The sequence below is a fragment of the Phacochoerus africanus genome, chromosome X (genome assembly GCF_016906955.1).
Source record: "Phacochoerus africanus isolate WHEZ1 chromosome X, ROS_Pafr_v1, whole genome shotgun sequence".
Lineage (NCBI taxonomy): Eukaryota > Metazoa > Chordata > Mammalia > Artiodactyla > Suidae > Phacochoerus > Phacochoerus africanus.
Window position 1 is genome coordinate 126290918 of NC_062560.1, and position 26357 is coordinate 126317274.

A 26357-nucleotide genomic window follows, 5' to 3' on the forward strand; every position below is an offset into this window, starting at 1 on the left:
CGAGATTCCTTTTGGTGTGGGTCTCTGAGGCTGGACTCCGCTGCGCAGTAGAGCAGAACCTTTCATTACCGCTGTCTCAATTAGCACTGCAAATTAAAATCTCTCCCTTCACACCGTGACCTCCCGTCGAAAACAAAGCTGACAAAACCGGGTTAGTCAGACCCAGAGAACTCCCCAGTCTTGTCCCCAGAGTTGCACGGGCTCCGTGGTCCCCTGGAGGAGGAGGAGTCGGGAGCAGCGGCAGCCGGGCAGCCCGCTCCTAGTCTCAGAGCTGCTTGTTGACATTGAAAAGCAAGGGACCGTTACCTTGCCAAAATGCTCCATCCCCTCGGAATCGGATGGACCACACGTTATCAAGGATGGGCCTGTGACCTTGGACTGGCAAGTCCTCTCGCCTGCTTTCCGTCATTCCACTGTCGCTTTGAGGGTAAGAGTCAGAGCAGAGCGGCGCTGCTCCTCCGGTTAGGAGAAAAGTTTCTTTGCGTTTGTCAGGTACTAATTCTGATGAGAAGCAGCACAGATCTCACCTCAAAGGTTGGTCCTGCTGAAATGCAGGAGCAGGGGCCCTGGGGGAAGCTCTGCGCCGACCTGAGAAGCAAAGACAGGGCAGGCGAGTCACCTTTCCAAGAGCCAGTCGGTCAGAGCCTGGGGCTTGCCCTCCACGCCTCGTCTCCACCGAGTGTGGGGACCTCTTCCCGAATGAGCATCTCTGTTTTGTATTTAAGCACAATTGCGAAATTGGGCAGCAAAGAACAATTTAATTGGGGGAAACATTTTTTAGCGGCTTTGGGAGGGAATATCACTAGACACAGCGTAAGATGCTTTTTGATAATTTAGGGACCGACCTGAACTCTGACTTTACGAGGGAAAGCAAGTCCATAGGCTGATGAGTTGGGGAAACGCCGGCTCAGCACTTAGTCCTAATGTTACCAAGAATCAGATTATTTTTTTTTTCAGTTTCTTTTTTGGTTTCTAAGTACCATTAATGATCCTCCACCTCAAAGCCGTGTTCCTTCTTCAGAAAGCGGAAATTTTAAATGAGCTGCCTGTCAAACGCTAACCCTTTCAGTGTCAACCCTCTTCTGTGTCAGAAGCGGAAGCATGTGCGAGATGGCAGTGACACGACGTTACTTTTTCGCCCCTCAGAGCAATGATCCCTCCCTCGGTGAGGTCAACACCAAAATTCATGGCGATGCAAAAAGCCCCCCAGTTCAGATGCCTCGTTAATGGCAGGCAATAGACTTCACTTGAAATTGCTTAGCAATTGACTTCTGAAAGCTGGAAAGGCAACCGTGTTAAGAAACCTCCTGCAAAGTTTCTGCTTTTTTCCTTTTGTCTTGACCAAAAGGAGATGTTTTCAAAATGAAGTGTGTCAGTTTCTACTAAATTCATGGAAACCACCGGCTTATGGGTCACTGTCAAGAAAGGAAAGGAATCAGCTTTCAATTTTCAAAGAGTAAAGACAGAAATGAAGCAGTGTGTCGTGTTCCTTTAGACTCTAACTCCTTAGGAATGTGTGTAAGCCTGAGTGTGCAACGGCCCGGGGAGAGGCAGGCCAGTGCCAGACCTCAAACAGATCTGAAACCCAAGTGCCCGGCTACTGTTGTGACCCCAAGTGAAAAGTCTGCAAAATATACAAAATGTCCAGGGCAGATGGAGAGTCACAGCGCGTTTGCTCTGTTCAGCTGTGGCCCTGACGCCTGCAGCCCGCCAGGATGGTGGCCGAGTGAGTGCCGGATGGCACGGAGCAGCGACGCGGGTCCGAGGGTCCGAGGTGCAATCCCAGGGGGCGGCAAGGGCTCGGCCGCAGCCCTGCCCTCCTTCCCGCGCCCCTCCCCCAGCTGCCCTCTCGCAAATCCAGAAGGGCCCCAGAGCGCAGACTGATGGAACCTCTCCTGAGCCCCTTGTTTGTTCTTTAGCCCCTCTGTCCCTTGGGGGGGCCTCACATCCCACGACTTGGGCCGGTGGGTTCTGTGGCCTGGCTGCCTGCGAGGGGGCAGCAGACGGCAGCACACAGCCTGCTTTGAAAGTGCGCCCCCCCCCCCCGCCCCCTGTCCTGAGAAAGAGTTTCCGCTTCTTCCGAAAGAGTCGAAAAGTGGAGGTTTTGATTTGATCTCGTGAATTTTGCCCACAGCGACAAGCGCCGCTTTGTCTGTTGGACTCTGTTTTCTTGTTAGATGAGGGCTTATCCTGTGGACTCCCCGGGTCAAAAGCAGCGAGCCCATTGGAAGCTCAAAGCGAGTAAAAGTCCGAAGAGCTCCCAGGGTGCCGCCCCCAGGCCAACGCGCCTGGGGGCCCTGAGCTCAGCCTTCCCTGGGGAGTAAGAGCTTCGAGGACAGAGAGTGGAAGAGAGGGGCGCTTTCTCTCTTTCTTCCATCCGTCCTTTGGTCCTTCTCATGGACTCCATCGTGGAGAGTCTGGGCAGTGGGGACCCAGTGCTCCTGGGGGTCCTAGTGACCTCCGTGCCTGTCACACGCTCAACATAGGGTCCCTGGGCTTAGTCAGCGCTTAGAAATAACTCGCCTGATAAACTGATCCCGACTCGTGCCCTTTGCTGGGCACTTGAGAGAAATGCCTGCCTGTGGCTGGGGGAACAAAGACGTGACATAGACAGGAAGGGGTGTTCTCTCTGCTCCGGGCTGGCGTAAGGAACCCCCCAGCGCCGCGGGTTCTCTGGCGCATCCGCAAACCTGGAAACGCTAGGAGGGCTGGCCACTTGCAAATTAATACGGGAGCCAACAGAACAATACTAGGGACTGGCTTTCTGTGCAGAGTGTCCCTCTGGAGCAAGTGCTAGGCCCTGAGGTAAAGGTCTGGAAAGGGTTAAGGTCCTCCGCTATGATGAGAACCAGCCTTGTCACTGATACGCAAGGTAGGAAGCAAGAACCTCAAATCATTGTCCACATGGCTTTGGGAAGTCAACCCACCTGGTCACCGTGTCCCCACTCACAGCCCAGCTCCCAAGGTCTGCCTTTCAGGGCCTGGTGATGTCCACTTTTTAATCCGAATCATTTGTGTCTTGCCCCACCCCGGGTAGCCGTCTCCTCGGGCACAGGAAGATGTCTTATCTAGCTCCGGAGGAGAGAGCTCAAGGAATCCTGTGAATGGATGGAAGAATGCAGGAAGGTAGGAACCCATACAAGGGTTGTATCTGCTAGCCTCTGAGAATTCAGCTCTTGAGACTAGTTCAGGTCTTGCGACTCATCGTTGGTGGAAAGCCGCTATCTTCAAGGCCTAGGAGGCTGAGGATCGCGTTCTTGTGTTGGGCTAAAAGGAGAACTCTGCACACAGGGTCCCCATCCGCTGACTGTGACCATGAGACATTTTCTGGTCCGGCTGGGGCTCTTGTCTGCCTCCAGCACTCGGGTAGACGCTCGCCTCCTGTTTTATAAGTGCACTCTCTGAGTCGTTTGAGTTCTGCAGCCTCCATCAAATAACCCAGTTTCGTACCTCCAATGGTCATTTGCACTGGTTGTTCCATTGTGGCGTTCCTGGTTGTTTCATGCATCTTAGGAGGACAAAGCAGGACCTCCGGCTGCCATTTCACATACCACAGTGACAGCCACATGTGATATAAGAAAAGCAAGCAAACAAACAAAATAGCTGGCTTAGAAATTGAGGCCACTCATTCCATTGCTTTTTTTTTTTTTTTTCCCCCAGGGAAGATTCATTCACGCCGCTCTGGGGCGTCACTCATCAGTGCTGAGAGCAATGAGTGTATCATGCCAACACGTCTTGAGGGCCGCTCAGCATATGTTCTTGTCCCGTCAGACTGAAGCTGTAACTTAGGAGTTCCCTGGTGGCACAGTGGGTTAAGGATCTGGCATGGTCACTGCAGTGACTCAGGTCAGTGCCGGGCTGTGGGTTTGATCCCTGGCCTGGGTACTTTTTGATGCCGGGCTGTGGGTTTGATCCCTGGCCTGGGCACTTTTTGATGCCGGGCTGTGGGTTTGATCCCTGGTCTGGGCACTTTTTGATGCTGCAGGTGCAGCCAGAAAAAAAAAAAAAATGTAACTTATAAGAACATTTGGTTGTATTTGAATAAGCCTTCACCCTTGGTTTTAAAAAATTAAAAGGTTTACTTTACTAGCTTATGAGCACAGATTTTTTTATATCCTTTGTGGAAATCTTTTGAGGGTTTTGTTTTGATTTGCTTGTTTTTGTCATTTTGGCAGCCGTATTGTTGGCTTCTTCTGTTTGCTTAACATTTCATTTGGAAGTGTCTTCTTTAGCAGAATAATTAGATCACAGGGAGTCCTTCCCGTCACCTCCCAGAAAGATCTCCTGACTTCCCCTACTGCTGTATTAGCTGTTACAGTTCGTCATTGGTACAGGATGGGGTTGGAGAGGGCAGCTTCTGGCAATGGCCGCGTCAATTCCCCCTGAGCTCCTGTAGACGCGGCATCTTGAGTCCGCCCTGCCCGGCTCTTTCCTCAGCAGCTGGTGGGCAGTACCGCTCTTCCAAGCTCTGTGGTTGCCCCGCACACACTGCCAAAGGCAGGTGGTAGCAGAGGGCCCGTCCTTGGATAAAACCACGTCCGTCAGCTTTTGGAATGATGACGTGGCCTCGGGGACGGATCAGACTCCGCTGCAAGCCAGAAATCTGCTTGTGACCTGCGGGCACTAGGTTGACACCCAGTTGAGCATTTAGGACCCTTCTCCACGCCCCAATTCTTGAAATGAATTGCAAAATCTCGAGCCTGAGCAACATCGTGGTCCAGCATGCTCTCCAGCACTTCAGAGCCCTTCAGAGATGTGAGGATAGCTATGAGGTTGCCTTCTCTCCCGGCCCCAGTTCTCTGCCCCGATCTGAGCTCGGGGCATCGGCGTGAGGCCCTCTGGGTGGCGGAGGCTTTCCTGGACGGACTCAGGGGCTCCAGGTGCACGAGCGGCGCCCGTTCCTGCCCCTGCATCTCCCTCGCAACGACGGTACCCACATCCCCCGTCTGTCCTGCCTGAGCTCACTGTCCAGGCAGCTCTAACGTGTGACCCCCTTCCCAGAAGAGCTTCCCGAAGACCGAGTATTTCTCTGTCCCCCTGCGCTTGAGCTGTGTCTATTTCCAGCCCTCCTGGCAGATGACGTTTTGATAGACTGTCGCACTGGGCATCGAACCCACGTGATTGTTTCTAGAGCCATCAGCATCGTAGTCAGCAGCGCCTTCCAGGCTTTCAGTCTTTTGTTTACAGTTATTACCTCTGAAATCAGATCTTGACTTTCTGGTATGTTCTCGGACTTTTCAAGGGATTTAAAAATTTAGGAGCTTGGGGCCAAGAATTGCTGTTAGGAGCTAGCACTGCTTATTTTCTGTAGATGAATTCCAGTTCGGATGGTCAATTATTTTCTTCACAGAAACCCACAAAGTACCTATTCGAGTTTGCCTGGGAATTGACTATCATCCAGGAATGCTTGATGTTGTTAAGCTAGATTATTGCTTCTAAAACGTGGATCGCATTCAACTAATGCAAGATAGAGTATTTAAGAGCTTGAGCCCCACACTTGAGATTGGAGAGAGGAGCCCAAGATTGCAGTATTGGATCGGCTCTCGACGTGTTCGCTGGTGCATGTTGTACAGACAGTTTAGGTATATGAGAAGCCTCTTTGAATGAACTGCTCTGTCTGAGGATAAAGGAACAGGACTCAAGGCCGAAGAGGCTTCCGCGGGCTAGAGGTGCTGAGCAGACCTCCTGAAGGTCTAAGGGGCCAGGCTAGATTCTTGATCAGGGAGCACGTGGTGAGTTGCAAGTAGCGGAAAACCGAGTTGACACTGGCTGAAACGCTAAAGGGGACCGACTGAGTCCCATGAGCGGGAGTCCGGCGCTTGAGTTGCCACTAGAAGCTTTGTCAGAAGAGCAAGGACGCATCTTTCCCAGAAGCGCCTGGAACTTTGGGCCCGGTGGCCTGCTTGGTCACATGCCCCCCTGCTGCTCCGGGTAGGCGGTGCCCATGTCCCGCCTGGGCAGCCCCAGCGGGACCAGCTTTCCCCAGCACGCGCAGGGGAAAAGCACTGCAGGTGGGGAAGCTAGACGCTGGCCAAGCGGTCAACGCCACTGGCTGTCACCGAGCTCTTTGGCCGGCCAGGTTCACGCACTCCCCCCTGGCCTTGCGCGGGCCTCCCGAAATGCTCGCTCGACTTGCCCCCTCCCCCGAGGGATTTGGTTCCAATCTAGACACGCCAGTAACTCTGTGTCATCCTCTGGTTGGTCAGCGTGTGACTCCTCATGTTCCAGCACCGCCCCCCCCTCCCCCGGCCGGTGTGCTCCCCTTGGTAGAGAAAGAGCAGAAGGACGGGAAGGAAAACGCAAACGGCTTCCCTTTGGAAAGGGGGTGTTGGACAGCCATGCCTGGTGGTCACGGGCCCAGCACCCACATGACACCCTGCTGGCCCAGGGGAGCAGGGCTTGCCCCGGGATCAAGGGTTCCTTGCTTCTCGGGGCCTCCGTCTCCTCTTCCGTATAATGAGTGGTTCTCTGCTGAGTGTGCTCTGGAGGGTTGGTTAAAATCCTGATTCCCAGGCTCCACCTCCAGGGTTTCTGAGTCAGTAGGTCTGGGAGGAGGGGACCCAGACATTTGTCCTTCTAACAGGTTGCCAGAGGCTGCTGCCGCTGGCCCAAGGACCCCCCCCCCACTTTGATGTTGCTCTTTTTGTCCCCCTTTTTCGGCTGCCCCCGGGGCATATGGAAGTTCCCGGGCCAGGGATTAAATCGGGGCCACAGCTGTGACCTGTGGAACAGCCGCAGCAATGCCGGATCTTTACCCCCTGTGCCACAGCAGGAACCGCAGGACCCCCGCCCTTTGAGAACTCCTCGTGTAGACGGTTCCCACGGGCTTTTCTGGTGCCGACATTTGGGACTCAGATTCTTCTCAGCTCTCTCTTCTGCTCTGCATTGATTTACAACGGACACATCCTGCTTGATCATGTGAACGGCCAAAAAGATCTTGGAGCCCCGGGGTTATCATCTAATTTTTGGCGAGAGGGCGTAGGGCTTCAGGAAAGCTAGCAACTTTCTTGAATTTACTGTGGCGATGGTGCGCCCACGTTCCCTGCCCCGTCCCTGGCAGCACGGTGCTCTCTGGGCTGACTCCGTGACTCCAGGGAGCAGCCTTTTGTCCAGGGGGAACCGGTCCTCATTTTGCAAGCATCCTGTCACGTCGCCTGGGGATCTGTCAGGTCTTGGAATAGGAGTGGCACCGGGCGAAGCCGTGATGGGAAGAAAGTTGATTTGAGAACTTTGCCGATTTTCTGGCCGGGACCCCTCCCCTGGCCAATCTCTCTTTGTCCTTCAGGTCATAGTTTAAAGCGCCCCCAGGAAGCCGCCTCTAAGCCGGCCCTCACCCCGCCGGGCCAGGCTCTCCTGTTCTGGGGCCCTGGGTCCTCTGCAGGATGCCGGGGCAGCGCTTATCACCTTTGTTGCAAATGCCCTTTACGCATCTGTCCCTTACGTGACTGTACCAGCTCTCAAAGGGCCGGGAGCATCCCCGCTTTGTCCACCAGTGCTGCCACAGCACAGGGCCTGGACTGGGGTGGGTGTTCAGCACATACGTGTTACACAAATGCCATAAAAGGCAGGCTGCGAGAAGCGTCCAGCCACGGTACCTTATGGCCGAGGAGGAGCGAGGGAGTCACCCATACCACACAGTCCTCTGGCTGTGATGCTGGGCGCTCCAGAGGAATGAAGCAGACAGGCCTTCGGAGGGAAGACGCCCACTGATAGACAGCCTCAGTGTGCCTGGCACGTGCAGCCGAGGCCTTCACACCCCTCGCCCCGACTCTCTGGGATCCTGGGACCTGGGAACGAGGCATCTCGCTACCGGGCACCCTGGGCCTCCTCTCTCCAGACAGCGGCCCCTCAGCACCCACCTCCCCCGCCTCCCACACCCAGAGCTGGAACATCTGAGCTGGGGGGGAGGCAGTGGAAGCCCCTGCAGCTCACAGCAGGCCCCACGCAGCGGGGCCCAGAGCTGGTCGGGGTGGAGCCCGCGTTCTCCCCCTGGGGCGGCGCAGGCTGCCAAGGCCCCCAACTTACAGCCTGTCCCTTGACTCTGGGCTCAGACTCGAGGTTCAGGAATTCTGCATCATGAAGCAGGCCAGTGGCTTCAGCTCTGGAGCTGAGATGGGAACTCCGTACCGTCTTTCTCCCCATTGCTGCCATTCTCTACCAGGAAATATAATTTTATAGTGAAATTCAACCAAACCCTAAAATACTCTATTTAGAGAAGGCTGATTATTTATCACAGATGAAGTCCACAAACTCACTAGAATTATGCCCTGCGGACGCCGGTGAAGACTGTGCCTACATTTAATGTCACTGATGGATCCATCTTCCTCAGATGACGGCACAGCCGCGCAATGATCTGTTTCCCCAGGCGCAGTAGTAGTTGATGCTGGTGCTTTTGCCCTTGGGTTCCCGGAGCGAGGCCTCCTTCCTGCAAAGCACTCCCATAAGCCACCCATTTGCTGGATGGCGAGGCCGTGCTGAAGGAGAGACAGTGCTATGGTGGTGGAGACGAGGCTTACTGAGGGCTGCTGGGCTTGGGCGGGCGGAGACGGGACCCCTGGGAAGTAGAACATCCGGGGCTTCCCCATGACACGCATTGTCTTTTGCAAAACAACTGAGTCGTCACTGGGGCGAAAGGAAGGAAAGGCCCCAGAAAGGGTCCTCTACCCCAGAACGCTACAGAAGCTGCAATAAAGGTCTCACAGAAAGTAGCCCTCTGAGCTGTGCGCCAAGTGCTTGGGGCAGGAGGCCGGCTGCCACTGCTCACCGCGCTCCTTCGCTGTGGGGCGGGGCAGGGGCCGAGGAAAAAGGGCCTCCTCGGTGTGCCAGGCGGGGGATCAAACCCGCGCCTCAGCCGCAGCCGGAGCCGCTGCAAGAGACAATGCCAGATCCTCAACCCGCCGCGCTACAGCAAGAACTCCAACAGGGACCCTGGCCCCATTAAGCAGCACCTCCCCACGCCCCACGCCGCTCAGCTGGGCCACCGCCAAGACATCCCTGGCGGGGAGATGGTGCCTTCGGGAAGAAGATTTTCCCCCGTGAGGCTTATCTGTCGCTTGGTAGCCTTGAGTTGACTGTGGGACCTCTCCTTCCTCCCCGTGTTAGGGTCGTAGGAGAGGCGTTAGCCCCGAGGAGGCAGAATGGGTCAGGAGACAGAAGGTGAAGCCTTCCGGCAGAGAAGAGCAGTGGGAAGGAAGCAAACCAGCCGGGTGCCGTGTGAGAGAGGAGCGGCAGGCAGGCCCAGGTCTGTCTGTCGTTGGAATACCTGCCCGTGTACCTCCACGGGCCACATCTTGAGGGGAGGAAGGCAGATCCCCAAATCCTGAGCCCAGAAGGGTTGGCATTCTGGACAAGAACTCGGAGAACCCACACCAGGCCACCCCCCAAACCCCCTGAAGAGTGTGCTCAGTGCACCCTTGCAGCCTTGACCCCTAACCTCATCCCCAGCGACTGGAGCATCTTCAGAAAGAACTGGGATTGGCGACAGAAAGGAAAATAAGATCCACGAGCTCCCTGGTGGCTCAGCAGGTTAAGGATCCAGCATTGTCACTGCTGTGGCTCGGGTTACTGCTGTGGTAAAGGTTCCATCCCTGGCCCAGGAACTAACACATGCTGTGGGTGCAGCCAAAAAAGAAAAAAGAAAAGAAAAGACCATCAAAATTCCAAATCGACTTTTTTTTAACCTCTGAATGATGATGGTGTTACATGACCTTGAGTGGTTCCTTTGACGTAGCACCCTATTTTCTACTTACATGAGTCCTGGATTGTTGGGGTTTTTTTAAATCCATGTGATACATACAAAAGAGCATATAGAACATAAACTAATAAAACTAAGAGTTCCCATTGTGGTGCAGCGGAAATGAATCCGACTAGGAACCATGAGGTTACGGGTTCGATCCCTGGCCTCACTCAGAGGGTTAAGGATCCGGCGTTGCCGTGAGCTGTGGTGTAGGTTGCAGACACAGCTCAGATCCCCCGTTGATGTGGCTGTGATGTAGGCTGGCAGCTGTAGCTCTGATTAGACCCATAGCCTGGGACCTTCCATATGCCTCAGGTGTGGCCCTAAAAAGCAAAAATAAAAATAAAAAAATAAAACCAACACCCAGGTACCTCCCAGAACAGACAGATCAAGAAATGGAGCATTCAAAATATCTAAGAAGTCCTCCCCATTCCCAGAGATGGCAAGCATCTGGACTTCCGTCCCGACTCCAGGTCCCCACACCCGAGGCTCCTTGGCGAGCTTGGAGCTCGTCCATCCCGGGCGGATCAGGCGCATCCCCGATGTCTCCAGGTAGTCGTCTTCCACACGGATTCCCACCGATGGCTCGTCCTGGCGCGCTGGTGTGGGTCCTTGTTAGTTTCAATCTCAGGTGACGACCTTGTCCTTTTCAACATGTTTTCGGATCTTCTGATTACAAAAGAGTCTATGCTCTTTGCAGTAAACTTGGAAAGTGCAGAAAAGTATAGAGAAAAACACAAACCCCAGGAGATGATAAAATGTATAAAATGCACATTATATAAATAAGCCAAGGGTAACCACTGCTAACACGTTGAGGTGTAATCTTTCGGGTTTTTTCTATGCACAAATATGTATCTTACATTTTACTGGCATCAGGCTTCGTATAGAGCTTTTTCCTTTACTGTGTACAGTTTGAAGAAGTATAATGTTGCAAACCTGTGTCACGGCTGCTTGGGCTGAGAAAGAGAACACGGTCAAGCCCGGAGTAAGACCCCCGTGAGCCCCTCCTGGGGGAGGAAACCACTGCCTTGATTCCAGCGTTCTCTTGCTTTTCCATTTAGTTTCACTGTTTAGTAATGCACTCATCAAGCAGGCAGGTCACTTTGAGGAAGGTTTCCAGCAGGGAAGCCCCTCCTGTCCTAGGGCCGTCAGTGGTCAAAGACCCGCTGGATCTGGGAACGTGTAGGGCACACGTGGCCGTCAGAGCTCCAGGCGGAGTCGTGGCCTGGGTGCTGGACAGGCAGAAGCCACGTGGCCCGAGGGATGGGGCCGCTGGCTTGTGTTTGCCCTCCTCACCACAGCCCACCTCCAGGACCTCCAGCTTCCAGGTGGAGGTCAACACAGAGCACCTCGGTGGAGCGAGCTGAGGGACCCCAGCCACTCCGGGCAGCAGCACATGGAAGGCAGAGCAGGAAATTCAGCAGCACGTGGTCCAGCCAGAGCTGTGCCCGCGTGGGGGAGGGGCAGGTCCCCTGCAGGTGGGGCCGGGGAGGCGGCCTGACCTCGTCACGTGGGCCACTCCCCTCCGCTCCGCTCCGCCTCCCTGGAGCTGCTGCTCCTGAGCCTGCTGAAGAGTCTGCCATCCAGACCAAGCTGCTCTTCCGTTTGCCCCTCTGCCATCCTGTGATCCAGCTTCCTTGGGGCTGGGGAGTCCGTTACCCCAGGTCTAGCTGCTTTGGAGCGCGGGGATGTAAGATGCGGGTGTCTTCACCTCGCAGAATTGTGTCTTTAAAAACCAGACCAAACCCTCCCGGTCCTTTTAGTGGGGCTTCGGGAGGGAGTGAAGCTGGATGCATGCATTAGATCTGCTGTCTAAATCCGGAAGTCTCCGAAGGAAATCCTGCCGCTCCCTTCCTCGCCTGCCTGAATGCGATGCTTGGTTGGATGGCTTCTTTGGCCCCGCGGGGCCCGTGAGCAGTGCTGACTGTACCCAGCGGGGAGACACTGGGGGAACGGAGGGAGGGTGTTGGTGCACGTCAGCGTAAGGGTCACGCTTTGGACATTGCGTTCTTTTAGTAGTTGCGATTCGGAGTCCGTATTTTGGAGCAAGTCCGACTCAGCTTCAGCTTCCAGCTCTGCCACTTACTTTGAGCAAGTGGCTTTGCGCCTTGCAACCTTACTTTCCTTGCCTGTGAAATGGGAACAAGAATGGTACCCTTCTTTCACGGTTGGCTGGGGGACTGAGTGAGATAAAAACTGTGCAGGGTTTCACTTGGTGCCTGACACACACGTTATCTTTGTTCCGTACGTGGTAGCTGTTCTCATCATCACCTTTGTCATTGTGAGACTAAAGGAACCTCCCGGAAGCTGTCGGAGCCTTTGACCGGATGTTCCGCAGTTTACTTCTGTGTGCTGGAGTAAACACGCAGCCCTCCTACTCCATGACCCACCATCAGTGATGACAGGTGCAGCCCGGGGCCGCTCTGCTAAAATGCCCCACCGTGTCCACCCCTGGGATGTAACAGGCGCCGGGCTTATTCATTGGAATTAATGTCGGGGGTGAGGAAAAGATGCTTATTCCTTCGCTCCTCGATGGGTTTAAACAGCATTGGTCTTACCTTTTTGTGTTCTTGAGCTATTTCTTTTTCTTAGGCAAAATAGCCATTTACCAGTTGAACTTAATTCTGTGGTTAAATTCCAAGCCTGAGCACTCGATTGCGTAAGGGAACTGGATTTTGGACCCCGTCGATGGTACTCAGCCCTAGACATTTAAACTCAGAAAGGCTAAAATTCAATTAGATACACTTAGGAAAAATCCAGAAATGCTCAAAGGAAACTTCTTCTACAAAATGCACGTGTCCAGAAGAATGGACCACTGGGCAGCATGGGTGCTCTCCTGGAGTTCTGTTTCTTTAGTTCTGTTTCTCTCTAGCGAACCCCACACACCGTATACCACGTATATCAGAACAGAAACCTCTCAACCTGCAGTTCTCCTCGTTTTAGGGTTCTGCTGTTATCAAAGCAGAAGAAGACCCGGGTCATACAGTAACCCGCCCAGTAGCCATTGCCCAGCTGTGGAACCCTAACAGCCTTCCCGAATCTTCTTAGCTGCTGGCCCACTTATATAAAAAGTTTCACTTGGGCAATTTGATCAAGTGAAACTCGGGGCATGGGCTTAGTCGTCAGACGAGGTCCGCGCAGGCTCTGGCACTTACTAACGAGTGACCGCATCCAGCAAGTTGCTGAATCTCTTTGTGCCTCAGTTGCCTCATCTTTACAGTGGGATCATAACAGTGCCCCCCTCATAGGGGTGTTCTAAGAATTACTTCATTGAAATGATCCCAAGAAGGGGCTGAAGCCAGTGCCTTGGACTGAGTTCTCAATAAACGTTTCCGATGGTATGATTATTAGTCTACTTTACCACAGTGATAGCTCTGCTGAGCTGTGCCGGCCAGACCACGCCTAGAGCAGCATGTCCAGCCAGGGGGTGGGGGTGGGGATCACGATGGGATGATAGAGGGAGGGGAGCTAACCCAAGTAAAATTCATAGGACAGTGCCCAGGACATTGGGAGAATTCTCCATACGTGGCAGAGGTATTGTGAGGGGGAGCCGGAATTCATTAATTCGGCGGCTCCTGCTCGCCTCCAGCATTCTGTGAATGATGCGCCACTCTCCCTCCGCCTTAGAGGTGAGGAAACAGGCCACAGAAGGTGATGTGGCTTCCCCACAGGTACACAGCTAAGAAGTGGCAAGGCCACCACTCGAGCCCAGATGCTCTTTCTCCAGAGCCTGCGCCCTTAGTCAGCGTGCCGGAGAGCTCTGCTCTCCAGAACCATAACCAGCGGCTACTGAAACTTAACGAAAAGAAAATGAAGTTAAGAATTCCCGTCTTCATTTGCACTAGACGCATTTCAAGCGCGCGATTGTCACATGCAGACGTCACCTCCAGGCTCTATTGGCCCGCGCTTCTGGTGGAGCTTCTGGGATTCTGTTCCGTACAGAGTCTCAGACTTGAGTTGCATCGCTTTCTTGCGCTGTTTATTAACAGGTGCGCGGTTGCGGTATAGGGAAATCTCTTTTGCACTTGGCCGAGGGCCGTGATGGCAAGCAAGAGGCCAAGAAGTCTGACTCACGTGCCATTTTCCTGGTTGCCCCAAGCACTACTTCGAACTTCCAAAGTCGGCTCCTGTCACCGCGGTTGACATGTAGGGACATTCTTCAGTTTGCCCCAAGATCCAGCTTCTTCCACAGCCCCGCCTTGCCTTCTTTGTGTTACCTGAGTAACGTTTAGTCTGTGTTCATCTCACTTGTGACCTCGGAAGTCCGCCCAGCCGTGAGGGACCCTGGGCTCCAGTTCCCAGGGCTGGACTCTCTCTGCTCGCCTCTGTTACGTGGTTAGTAAAGATCAGAGAAAGAAAAGAAGGAGTTCAGGTTTTGTTGCCTGAACCGCAGGATGAGTAAGTCTAGAAATCGACGGGCTCCCAGAAGCCGGTGGAGAAGCAGGACACGACTCTGACCTTGAGAACTGTCTGCCCCCTCCTGAGCTCCACGGCCGAGGCTGGACCCAGACCGCATCCGCTCGATAATGTATCAAGTCAGAACAGTCACCTGCTTCTTGCAAAGCGTCTGGGTATCTGTGGGGATGAGTCATCCTCTGAGCTCCTTACGCCAGAGCCCGTTTGCACTACGGCGGGATCACAGGATAGCCGTCGACGTGGAGTTACGACTCTGCCTGTGGAGAAGCAGCCCTGTTCTCCCAGACCCAGCAGCTGCTCGGGTTTTCATCACTCTGTAAAGCAGGTCTGTGCCCACCTTGCCGCCGTGCGTCCTGTGTAAAGCCATCTCCGCTTCCTCGTCTTGAAAACTCGGGCCAGGTTCGGATGGCTGTGTGCAGAGAGCTCATGCCCGGCACGCGCGTGCACAGTAAAGACGTCGGCTGATGTTATTTCCCGGTGCAGTGACGGCCTCTGCTCTCCTGATGGGTGTTATGAACCCATCAGTGTGGAAAAGGGATGAGCAGATGCACTTAAAATAAGGACGATGGCTCAGTTTATCATCAGCTGAAGCCAGCTGGGAGTGCCTGGGACATCATGCCAAGCTCTTTAGCAGAATGAAGTCGGTTGAATTTTCCAAATTTTTGCTGAACCCTTTGCCTGTGCCAGGCACTGTCTGGGTACCAGAGGGATTTAAAGATGATGGCGACTTGGCCTGACAAGGATGTTCGGTCAGCCAGAGGGCCTCGGTCATAGGCGCAGGACCAAAGGAGAGACAGAATCCCCAGGGTGGATCTTGGGCATTTGCAGGATGCCCCGAGGGGGAGTTGGAGCAAGGGCTGGGCCAAGCAAGGAGCAGGCGCGCAGGGGGCTGAACACGTGGAGCGCCCGTCTGGGGAGCTTGGAGGAGACGGGTGTGGCTGGGGGGAGGGTACGTGACACTGTGGAGCAGGACACCGGCTGCCAAGAAGGCGGGAAGCCCAGGGACCAGGAGCCTTCATTGCAGCGCTGAGCAGGACACGCTTGTGTCTAAGCAGCTGCAGGCCATTGGAGGGTTTTTCAGGGGGAGGGACGCAGGGCCAAGCTCTTTCCAGCCAGCTCTCCAGCTATCACAGGAAGCCCAGCGAGCTCAGTGAAGTCAGATTCCAGCATCAGACACCGTCCATCCCCGGATCTGATTCTGTGACATCAGGAATCATGTGGACCTGCCAGTCCAAGAGGTAGCCATCATGCCCACCGGGCAAGTTTTCTTGACTTTGTTGGCCACCCCGTGGCATATGGAGTTCCCGGCCGGGGATCAGATCCGAGCTGCAGTTGTGACTTACGTGGTGCCAGGTCAGGGATTGAACCTGTGTCTTGGCGCCGAAGAGACACCACCAATCCTATTGCGCCTACAGTGGAAACTCCCCCCCCCCCCCCACTAATTATTGATTGACTTGCTTTTCTGAGATTTCCCGAGAGAGAGAGAGAGAGATGGGCTTCCGTTACACCTGGAAACCTCTAGGTGTTGAAAAGTCCCTAATAACCTTGCCTTTGGGCCCTGGGCCTCCCGCTTAGAGGGTGTGTGATAGCAGTTTCTTTTCCCAATGAAATAAAACAGAGAGGATGCACGAGCAACAGCTACAAGGCTCCTCGTCAATCAGCATCAGGATTGGATCCCGTCTATTTTATTTCTTTCATTTTTTTTTAAATAAATTTTACCAAAATATAGTTGACTTAACAGTGCCGTGTTCGTTTCCGGTGTGCAGCAGGGACTCGGCTTATGCACGCACATACTTTCTTTGCCGTGTTCCTTCCCTGATGGCTAGTGAAGAGAGTTCCCTGTGCTCTGCAGTAGGGCCTTGCTGTTCACCCATTCTTATTTCTTTCATTTTCTCACCCGGGCTCACCCTGGTCTGCAAAGTGCCTGCTCCCATTCCGCTCCACTTGAATGGGTGGCAGCAGGCCGGCTCCCAGTTGCTATTTCAGAGCTGCCCACGCTGTCAGGGCATCTCCTGCCGCTGGTGATTTCCATGTGCCATCTGCAGTTTTTTCTGCCTGATGAGCTACGGAGGCCGCAAGCGCGTGCTAATGTTGATGGGGGGTCCTGCTTCTTGACCCGTCACTAATATCCTACAAGTCACATGAAGCTACCAGGGATTCCTGAGCAAACGCTTGAAATGCTTCAGCTCCCTCCCGATGAGCCCCACCCGTTGCTTGTCGAGTGTGTTGTCGTCACAGAGTGGGCAGGTCACCAGGACTCTAGGAATATCTGCACCTCGGGATGGTCAACGTTCCTGCGAGGCTGTAAGATCATGTTTTAAATGGTCAAGGAGCTAGGTGTGCGGCCACAAAGAGTCCATTGTGCAGAGCGACGTTTCCGCTCCTGTCTCAGATGACCTTGAGCCAAGGACAAATTGGAGCTTGATGAGAGGAAGCTGCAGAAGGCCAGTGAGCTCACTCCGCACTGACGTGGCCCGTGGGGGCAGGGCGGGGGTGCGCTAGGCCCCCGAACTTGGCATTTGATGTGCCTTCCGAGAGGCAAAGTAGCTTTCTGTCCCAAGTGCACGGAGTTCACTCACGAAGCGTGTTTCATGTGCGTTTCCGGTTTTGTTTGGGGAGAGGGGAGGCGTTTCTAAAACTCTCCAGGTAATTAGATTGTCTTCCTCGTCCCGTCTTTTAAGTCTTTATAATTTGTTCCTAAAAATTTGCTTGGCCCTCCCTCGTAAAACCTTGCCCGTACTTTTCTCAATGGCACATTTTAACAGTTGCTGCATCTCAAAACTTATTTTGCACAGACACGTTAAGCACACACACGGATACACACATCGTGCCAAACGAGGTGGGGGCTCGGGAACCGGGCAAGCCTTGATTTGCATCCACCTCTGCTACTAACGAGCTGTGTGACTTTGGGCAACTTCGTTAACCTCTCTGGGCCTCCGTGTCCTCATCTGTAAAATAAGGACAGTAAGAGTCCCTGCGTCCTATACCGCTGCTCCAAGGACTGGGGGAGACTGAGCATTGAAAGCACTTGCCTGAGTGCCTGGTTCGTAGCAAACCCTCGATCAGGTCAGTGGTGGTGGTTTTTATCGTTATTTCAAATAAGGCACCCAAATATCTACTGGCCTGTCATCCATTGCAGAGACCTGCCCACAGTAGGCGCTTAATCGTGTCTGTTGCAATGCACTGAATGGACGCCAGCTGCTTAGCTTAGCTTGAGGGGATAGATATTCCCTTTCTCCTGGGATGTTCGAGCCGTGCAGGTGATCACTCGGAGCTCAGGTGTTAAAAGCACACGAGCGAAGGGGCTGTTTGCCGTAGGAACAGCTCCTTCCCTGGGCCTCTGGAGCAGCACGTTGAGTCGTGAGGCTTTCTCTGACATGCATATCAAGGGCCAGGGTTTCCAATTGCCTTGGGCTGAAGGAACAGGTCAGATGTTCAATTCCGGTGAATCCCTGTCTTCTAAAAGCTGGTGGAAAGGGCAGGTGCCACCCCTCAAGGCGCGCCCGGAAACCTCGGGGCCCCGGCAAGGCGAAGTGCCGCGAGGGCTGGGCTCTTGCGAGATCTCCCTTGACTGCTTGGTTTTGCACTCACCATTTGGTTTTTCAGATTCCTCAGCATGTCTCCACGCACATGCGTAGGAACCAGTTTAGAGCGGTGTGCTCTGTTGTGGGGAGGGAGGCGGGAGTGTGGGGAGGGAGCAGAACTGGTCAAGGTCATTGCTGCTGAACCAAAATTACCTAGCTTGACTCCCATTTCCAACAAGACAGTGACTGATCGAGGCAGAGGCTCCTTAACTGAGACCCACGGATGGGTATTCAGTGGTCCAGAAAACCCCTGAAATGATACCGCAAAATGTTGGTGGGCTAGGAAGTGGGAGGCACCGGCAGGCGTGCCTTGTCTGGGAAGAGAGACCATAGCTTCTAAGGCTTCTCAAGGGAGCCTGCGAGCTGAGACAGTTAAGACCGCAGAGCCATAGGGTTTGCTGGGCCCAGACCAGTCGGTGTGTCCGACCAAACACGCAGAGCACCCAGCTAGGCGCTCAGGGCAGCACCGGGTTGGGGCCCAGCAGCTGATGGACTTTCAATCGGTTGTTGTAGACTCATGTAGACAAAGCCTGCAAGCTTGGGGAAGCCAGGCCCCCCCAGGTCAGCCTCGGGCGACAGCCCCCGTCCTGCCAGGCCCTGGGGAGTGAGTCCTTCCTGCCCGGCAGCTCCTTTGCTCAGGAGCTGGCCCGAGTCACCTCCTCGTACAGCACCTCAGAGGCAGCGCCCTGGGGCGGCTGGGATCCGAAGGCCTGGAGGCAGCAGGTGCCTGCTCCACTACTGCCTCGCTGCGACGCTGTCGGTAAGTCACTCCCCCCAGCCTCGCTTTCCTCATCTGTCAGCTGGGCGCAGTCCCCTGCTCAGCCTGCCCGCCTGCTGCCCAGGGTTGTTGGGAGGAACACAGGAGGTGACAGCCTGTACCGCTCTGTACACCTAGGAGGGATTTCTAGTGCTTTCTCTACCGTGTGTATCCCAGCCCGTCTTGGGCAGAGAGACCACCCAAGCAAGCAGAGCGCGCGCGCCAGGCACCGCAGCCTCGCCTCCAGGGAATGGAGTGGGGCTTGAGCGGGCACAGGTGTACCCTCCCTGCTGTTCACCTTCCAGCACCCGGTCCCTCCCCTGCCTGTCTGTCCCCGCGGCCAGACTGTGAGCCCACAGGGGACAGGGGCTGTGCTTCAGCAGCTCCGAGTCCCCCAGCACCTGCCCGTTCCTGCTTCGCACCTAGAGGGCGCCTGGGACCCGCCCCACCCTCCAGCGATCGGCTGTGGACTCCACACCCCGAGGTGTTCCTTGACGCCCTCCCCCCAGGACTCACGCACCCCAAGAAGTGGGAGGTTGCATTACTGCACCAGGGGCCGGGCAACCGGGGAAGGGCGGGCAGAAGGAATCATCCTCCAGATTCTCCAAGGAATGGCCCGCCTTGCCCTCACGAGTCACATTAGTGGCCATGAGAGCAAGACGGCGGACGCCAGCCAGAGTGGGCCTTTGCAGAGACTCTCATTTGGATCGTGGAGCTGTTCTGGCGCCTGAAAGATCCGGGTGTGCTGGAGGTCAGCCCTGTCCGCAGAGACGAGTGGAGAAACGAGCATTCGCTGAGTAATAGTGATCAGAAAATGCTCAGCCAGCTGAAAGCACCTCTGAGATCCTGCCTCGAATGGAAACGCTGCCTCGGCGCGGCCTCGCTCTGCGCATCCCGCCTGCCTCGGTCTCTGCAGGAACAAGCAGTGCTTTCCATCACCGATTGCTCTCCGTCTCTCTGTTTCCCCCCTTCCTCAGCACACTCTCTGAGCCACAGGGCTCTGGGGCTGTTCCCTCTGCAACTGAAACCCAAGAAACCGTGTCCAGCACAAAGCTGCCAGGGAAACGGAATCAGCAAAAGGGCTCGATGGGGATAGGGTCGGCTCAGGCTGTCTTCGAGTTCCACCCAGTCTGCCCTGCCCTTCCCTGTCCCCAGAGGGCAAAAAACCAGGGATCCAAGCGAGACTGCTTCGACAGTGCCTCTGCCAGGGCTTCCACCCGCGGCGGAGCGCCGGCCAGTGCTTGGGCCTCAGAGCTTCCAGCCGAACCTTGGGAAGCTAGGCCCACCTGGGGGGATGGCTTTGAGGGCCGGGGTCTCCCCGATCAGGAAGGCCAGGCTCAGTGTGAGACAGGGACGCAGGTGCCCCAGGGGAAGAAGAAAGAGGAGCCGCGACAGACATTTGTTTCATCTGCTGCAGGATGGATCCCAGCTCGGAAACCCAGCCCTTCGGCACCAGGCGGCCCTGAAACCTCCTCGACGGAGGAGGAGTCAGGATAGGGTTCCTTCGTGTTGCGGGGGGTCAAGTGCAGAGACAGCACATGGGGAGTGAAGAAGCTGAGCCAAAGCTCCCTGCCCATGACTTTTGATGGCCTTGATTTTGTGAAGCCCCTAGTGGCAGCTTCAGATGGGTTCAAACCCAAGGACCACACCATCACCTTGGGGGGAGGGGGTGGTCCCTGGCTCCTGCTGCAGGGCTCCGGGGTGTGGCCTGGCTCAGAGCAAGGGGACAGGTTCTGATGTCCCCTCGGGGCCCTGCTCCCTGTCCCGAGGTTGCTGCTATGCCCGCCCTCTCCTGATCCCTTCATCTCCTTCACAAGATGCGTCACCATCGAAAATGATTTTCTTTGCTTGGTTGGCTTCTGTCTTGCCAGGTTCCCCTCCGCTGAGAGCTTCCTGCGGGTGGAGGGGGACTCATGGAGCTGTCCCCTTGCCTGGGGACCCACGGGAAATGACTGTCAGCTGACTGACAGAGGGACTCCCCGGGCTGCCCTGGGGAAGGGCATTGAGCAGAGGCCACAGGAAAGGGCAGGGTGGCCCCAGGTCGGGCAGGACCACTGCGGCCTGGCGACACCCTCCCCTGTTCCTGCTTCTGGAGAGACTGAGTCACGGGCTCTGAGAGGCCGGGGCTGAGTCAGGAAACAGTGAAGCGGGCCTATTGCCACTGTGGGAGCCCCTGGCGTTTTGGCAGGACGCCTGAGGAGGGTCTCAGCCCGAGAACACCCATGGCCCCTCAAACCCAGCTTGGGGTGGCAGTGTCTTTGTGGCCTCTGTCTGGGGTCCCGTCCACAGGGGTGCGGGAGCCCCAGAGGTCGGCTCCCCCGCAGGACGCTGTCTTCCTGTCCTTGCTGAGGACGAGTCAGAAGAGTAGGGGACTTGTTTCCAGATGTGGCTTCCAAAACCGCAGAAGAAGGTGCTTTGCCTAGTGGAGCCGCAAACACACACACAAACAAACCCACACACTAGGGCTCATTAGCCTTCGAACCTTTAACACGGAGCTGAGAGCCTTCTGCTGCCTGTGTGGGGCCTCAGCCTGTGCGCTGGGAAAGGAGGCGGGAGCTTCCTGGTGGTGGGAAAAGAAACCTCCCGCCCCTCCCCCTCCCTTCCCCTCCTCCCCCTCCCGCCCCTCCCCCTTCCTCCCTCCCCCTCCCCCATCCTCCCCCTCCCCCCTCTCCTGTCTCTCTCTCCCCCTCCCCCTCTTCCCCCTTCCTTGTCTGTCTCTGCTCCCCCTCCCTCCTTCCCCCCCTTCTCTCTCTCTCCCCTTTCGCTCCCCCCTCCCCCCCCAATTGCTGTACAGAATAAGGCTTCAGATCCCCCGCATCCCCCAGAGCCATCCTTTCTTTCGGAATCCCCTTCCCAGTCAGTACACCCTCCTCCTGAATCCTCCTGAAAGCCCGGAACCCCGTGTGGGCATCCGTGTGCGTGTGTGTGTGTGTGTGTGTGTGTGTGTGTGTGTGTGTGTCTTGCTGATCTTCTGCCTCTGTCCCATCCCCCATCCAGTTAGCCGAGTCCCTGGGCCTTATTAGGTGGTTGAATCCGTAATGAGACCACTCTTGGTCCCTCGCCTGCAGCAGCGAGAGGACAGATCAGCCTACAGGAGCAGCCCGCTGTGGTGGCTGAAGGCTGAAGCTGCCGCGGCACCCGGCCTGGCTTCCAGCAGGCCCTGTGTTGGGCTCAGCTGTGCTGGGGGCAGTGGTGGGGCTCAGGCAGCCTTTGACCTCTCTGGGCACCTAGCACACACCCATGAGGTGCCGGTCCTTCCACGAGCCCAGAGACAGGCAGGGCTTTGCAGCTTCCTGGGCATCCGCAGGAAGCTTCTAGAAAGGCAGCCCCAGGACCTCCTGGCTCTTGATCCTGGCTGAGGCCTGTCTGTGCAGGTGGCCCCTTGGCCAAGCGGGAGGAGGTGTGACAGGGAAGAGCCAGGGCTTCCCGGGACCACACGGGGAAGCACCCAGGGCCAGCCTGACACTGCCCCCTGTGCATGTCACCTGGACGGCGGGACCAAGTGCCGTGACAACTGCAGCCCCAGAAAAAGCAGCCTTTTGATGACCTCCTCCACGACCGTGCCTAGGACAGGCCAGAGCCTGCCCAGGCCACCCTTCAGTGTCCGTCACTAAGCAGCAACTTTCGGCCACCGCTTCCTCCTGGTCACTGAAAACATTTGTCATTTCCTGTTTTCTCCATTTTCCAGCGATTCTAATTGTCAGTGTCAAAAGGCAACAACTGTTTTCTTGGGGCTTATCTTTGGAGCACATTGATTCAGAACAAAGGATGGGGGCCTCCGTCTGCAAAACAAAGGAAGCGGCCTCCTCGGGAGGCCTGGAGGGAACGCTCTGGCCGCTCTGCCAGGGACAACAGGACCAGGCGGGAGCAGAAGAGACCCCGCTCGATGGCCACACCCCGGGGTGTCAGAGGCCCGTCCCCCAGGCCGGGTGGCCTGGGCTCTTGGGACTTGGGAGTTTCACGCTGCTGCCCAGACTTTGCCTTGAACTCCGGCTGCTCCGGCCTTTGCGCTTCCTCGGGTGAACACTCGGCAGCGTCCCGCTGTCCCTGGACCCCTGGGCCCTTTGAGCAGCGCGCTCTGGCCTCTGGCAGACACGATCCACTTCCTCTGCTCGGACTCCCGCCCCAGCCCAGCCTTCACTCTGGCTTCCCACGCCCGGGGGGGTGGGGGGTCTTTCTTTTCCGCCTCCTTCCCTTCGGATTCCCCTGCTCTGCCTGGATTCCCCTGCTCTGCCCATCCGTCCGCCGCTTCTCCTTGGGCCCCTCTCCTTAGCCCTCCCACCCCCCTGGCTCTGTACAGCTGTGCTACTTGGGGAAGGTCCTGGAGCAGCCGATGGAGACGACGGAGGGAGGGTCCAGGGTCGGCATAGACAGCAGGGCCCAGGAGCCGGTCCCCAGGAGCCGTGGGTCTGCAGTTAGGAGATTAGGAGACACTGTACTTCTCAGCCGTGTCGCCTTGAGCAAGTCGCTTCCCCTCTGTGAGCCTCAGTTGTCATGTCACTAAGCTGGGGCCATGGGCCTTGTGCCCAGATCTCCCAGGGCTGGCGGAAGGGCTGGAGGGAAGAGCCAGAGGTGAGCGGGCTGCTTCGGAAAGGCCTGCCCGCCCTGAGTGTCTAAGGCGGAGCCCGGTGGCCCCCACCCCCCACCCCGGTTCCCCCACCTCCTGATGGCCTGGCCTTGGAGGGTCACGGAACCCCTGTGCTCCTCAGGTCCTGTCCCCACCCCCCCAGGCTTCAGCAAGAGGAGGGCAGCTCCAGGGCTGAAGAAGAGCTCCCACTGCCACATCCCAGCAGCCCCGGGGGAGGGGGCGAGCGCCGGGCAGGAAGCCGGGGCTGGGGCGGCTGCTGAAACCCCATGTGGGCCCGCCCTCCGCCCGGGTTCCTCCTCTGGGCCCGGCAGGAACTGAGCCTGGGAACCGCCGCCACTGCCGGGAGCCCTCCGCCCTGCCCGCTTCCCCTGCCTGCCCCCTGAGCGCCTAGGAGCCGTCGGGGCAGCCTGCGTGGCAGGGCCACCTTTTCTGGCCTTTATGGGAGGGGGGACGCAGTTCCGAAAGTGGACTCAGGGAGGCGCGCTCCCCGACCCAGCCGCCTGGGTTGGTGGCGCCCTGGAGCGATGGCAGCGGGTGCGCCCTAGGCTGGGAGGCAGGCCTGGTCCCTCCCAGTCCCAGTCACAACCAGGTCCACAGCCTGGGGCGCGCCGTGCCTTCTCAGACCCTCGTCTGCCTCTCTTCCGGCTGTCCCCTTGAGCCGGCACCGCAGCCCTGCAGCCTGGCTCCCCCTGCCCCTCTGCCCCCTGTCCACCAGCTCAGAGAAGGAAGCTCTTCCCTGCGGCCCATGCCACCGCCAGGCAGGAGCACGAAGGGAAGCTGGCGGTGGGTGGCTCCTCCGGGTGACAGTGTGTCCCTCTGACCACGTGACCACCCGGCTCCTCAGGCCAGGAGCACCCAGAACATACCTCAGGACAGCCCTGGAGAGGCTGGGCGCCCACCGCCTCGCAGCCCAGAGCGCTCTGGCACCCTGGGGCGCTCAGCCCATCTTGGCCTGTGGGGTTTGGAGCCCGAGCCCCGCCCCCATTGCTCACTAGCCTCCAAATGCGGCCAGCGTGTCCGGGTCTCCCTGAGACCAGCCCCGTGGCGGTGGTCTGGCCAAGGCAGAGTAGTGTAGGACTGTCACCTCCCTCCTTCTGCGTACTCTGCTTCTCTTACTGCAGCCTAATGTTACATTCGCTCTTTTGGCGACCACGTGTCACTGCTGACCCATCCTGAGCAGAAGGACATCCAAAATGCCTAAATCTCTTTTCTCCGTGCTCTTGCTGTTAAGCTCTGTGTCTCCCGCCCCATCCTATGCTGTTGCAGTTGGTTTTTTAACCCAGGTGCAGAATCCTACTTTTATTTATACCTGCGGAGTTTTGCTTGGGGGAGGGGGGCATGCATGCGAGTGTGTGTCGGTGTGTTCACTCATGCTTTCTGCTACACCAAAGCCAAGTCCTGAGTCCCCATGCAGCGATCCCAAGGCTCGTATTTCTTGGTAGCCCTAACCTAACGATTCTTTTCCGTCTTCTATTTAGCAAGAGAAACAGAGATCAGGTCTTATGGCAATGACCCCTGAACAGCGGAGTGCATATGTCGCCCAGCAGATGAGTCAATTTCAAGGTAAGCGGCTGAGGTCAGTGTTCTCAAAGGGGTGGGCTGGGGTGGATGTGACACCCTCACCTAAGGATTCGCTCCAGAGCAAACGGTGGCTGAGATGGTCCTGAAAGCTTTGCGGGGAGGAGGGGAGGTGTGCGAGGCAGTGCCACAGCGCTGTCACGTGGAAAGCTTCACTAGGATCCCAGCTGAAGGCTCAGTGTGAACGACTCCGAAGTCACTGTTGGATTCCAGAGCTTGAGTCACGAGCCATGGCGGCGATGGCTGTAATCAACATTTATTGGCTGGGGACACAGCTGTTGGTGAAAACGCGGTCGTGGTCCCCACGTCGCAGAGCTTCCAGACCAGCCGGGGAGACGTGTATTAAGCCGTCCCCATCAGCAGTAGTGACATGGGGCCAGGTCAAGGGTATTCTTGCCTGGGGCTCCACGGAGGCTGCTCGCCCTCCAGCAGGCGTTTGGCCTCTCCATTCTGGCCCAGCCCTGCCACCGCACCATCGCCCCTCCATTCTTTTGCAAAAAGCCCTGTTCCTTTAGGCCTGATACCAGCTGAGTGTCCCACGTGGAGTCCAGGTCCGAGTAGCATGTCAGACAGGATTCAGCTTCCTGTTCCAGGAAGGCCAGTGTCAGGGGGTGGGCGGGGCGGGGGCTTCGTACAGATACTGAGTATAAGAGCTTGTGCTCATGGGGCTTGCGATCTACTTGAAAAGACAGATAAGCTGGCATTTTCAGTCCAATGTGATCTGCTCTTGGGTGGAAGGGAAGCCCTGACCACAACAGACCAGGGGAGTCAAGGAGGGCTTCCCAGCAGAACTGCAGTCCAGGCTGAGGGCGACCAGGGGAGCAGTGGGGGCAGAGCAGGAGCCGAGGACGGGGCTGGGCTGGTGGCTCCCTGCCAACAGCTGCAGCCCAAGTTGAAGATGCCTTTGGAACTGAGCCCCCCACTTCTCTCTCCCTGTAGCCGTCCAAGATCAAGTCACCTCCAAGTGTAGCCGGACCAAGGCAAGCCCCCCATCCAGCCAGCTCATGATGCCACACAGAGCTGGGCTCCTTCAGCACAATCGGAGTCCAGGAACCATCCCACCCACCAGGCACCAGGGCCGCGAGGGCGTGGGCATGATCTCACCAGCTCCTGGCAGGCAGCAAGGGGTTTTCCGCTCTGGCCCCCCGGTTCCCGCACCCTTGCGCTCCAGCCACAACGCCCTGGGCAGCCTCGGCCCTGTCCGTCGCCATCCGCAGATTCCCAAGGCCATCCCCTCGGGAGTGTCCCTGCCCGGGTTCTGCCCCAGCCCCCTGGGCAGCCACCCCCTGGGTCCCCACCCGCTCGGACAGCCCTGTGTGCCAAGAACACCCACCGCGTTCGACAACGCTGCCTGGGTGCCGCCGCCACCGGCCGCGACTACGGCGGTCTCGAGGGAGCCCCCCCCAAGCCCAGCAGCTCATGGCATCCAGCAGCATTTTGATGGCAACTCCATCTTCGCCAAGGCCCCCGTGGGACCCCCCCTGGTAGTCCCAGCATTTCCGTCACAGCAGGCGGTTGTGCCCCCTAATCAGATGGCCCCGGGGGGCAGGCCTGGCCAGAAGGTGGATGCCGCCCCAGCCAACCCCAGCTTCAGCCTGCTGGGCAACCAGAGCCTCAGACAGAGCCCAGTGCGGGGTCCGGTGCCTGTGCTGAACGCCCCCAAGTCCCTCCAGCAAGGCACGAGCAGCTTTGGTCCCA

The 26357-nt window shown here is 56.8% G+C and overlaps 1 protein-coding gene across 1 annotated transcript in view; it reads left to right on the forward strand.

Annotated features, from left to right (window-relative positions):
- The window catches only part of MAMLD1 (mastermind like domain containing 1), a 50134-nt gene extending 24401 nt beyond the window's left edge, over positions 1-25733 (forward strand). Inside the window, exons 4-6 of the mRNA XM_047764569.1 lie at positions 18250-18496; positions 24560-24644; positions 25599-25733. Coding sequence (XP_047620525.1) covers positions 18250-18496; positions 24560-24600 — 288 coding nt within the window. The 3' untranslated portion in view covers positions 24601-24644; positions 25599-25733. The remainder of the gene's footprint in view (positions 1-18249; positions 18497-24559; positions 24645-25598) is intronic.
- The last annotated feature ends 624 nt before the right edge of the window (positions 25734-26357 follow it).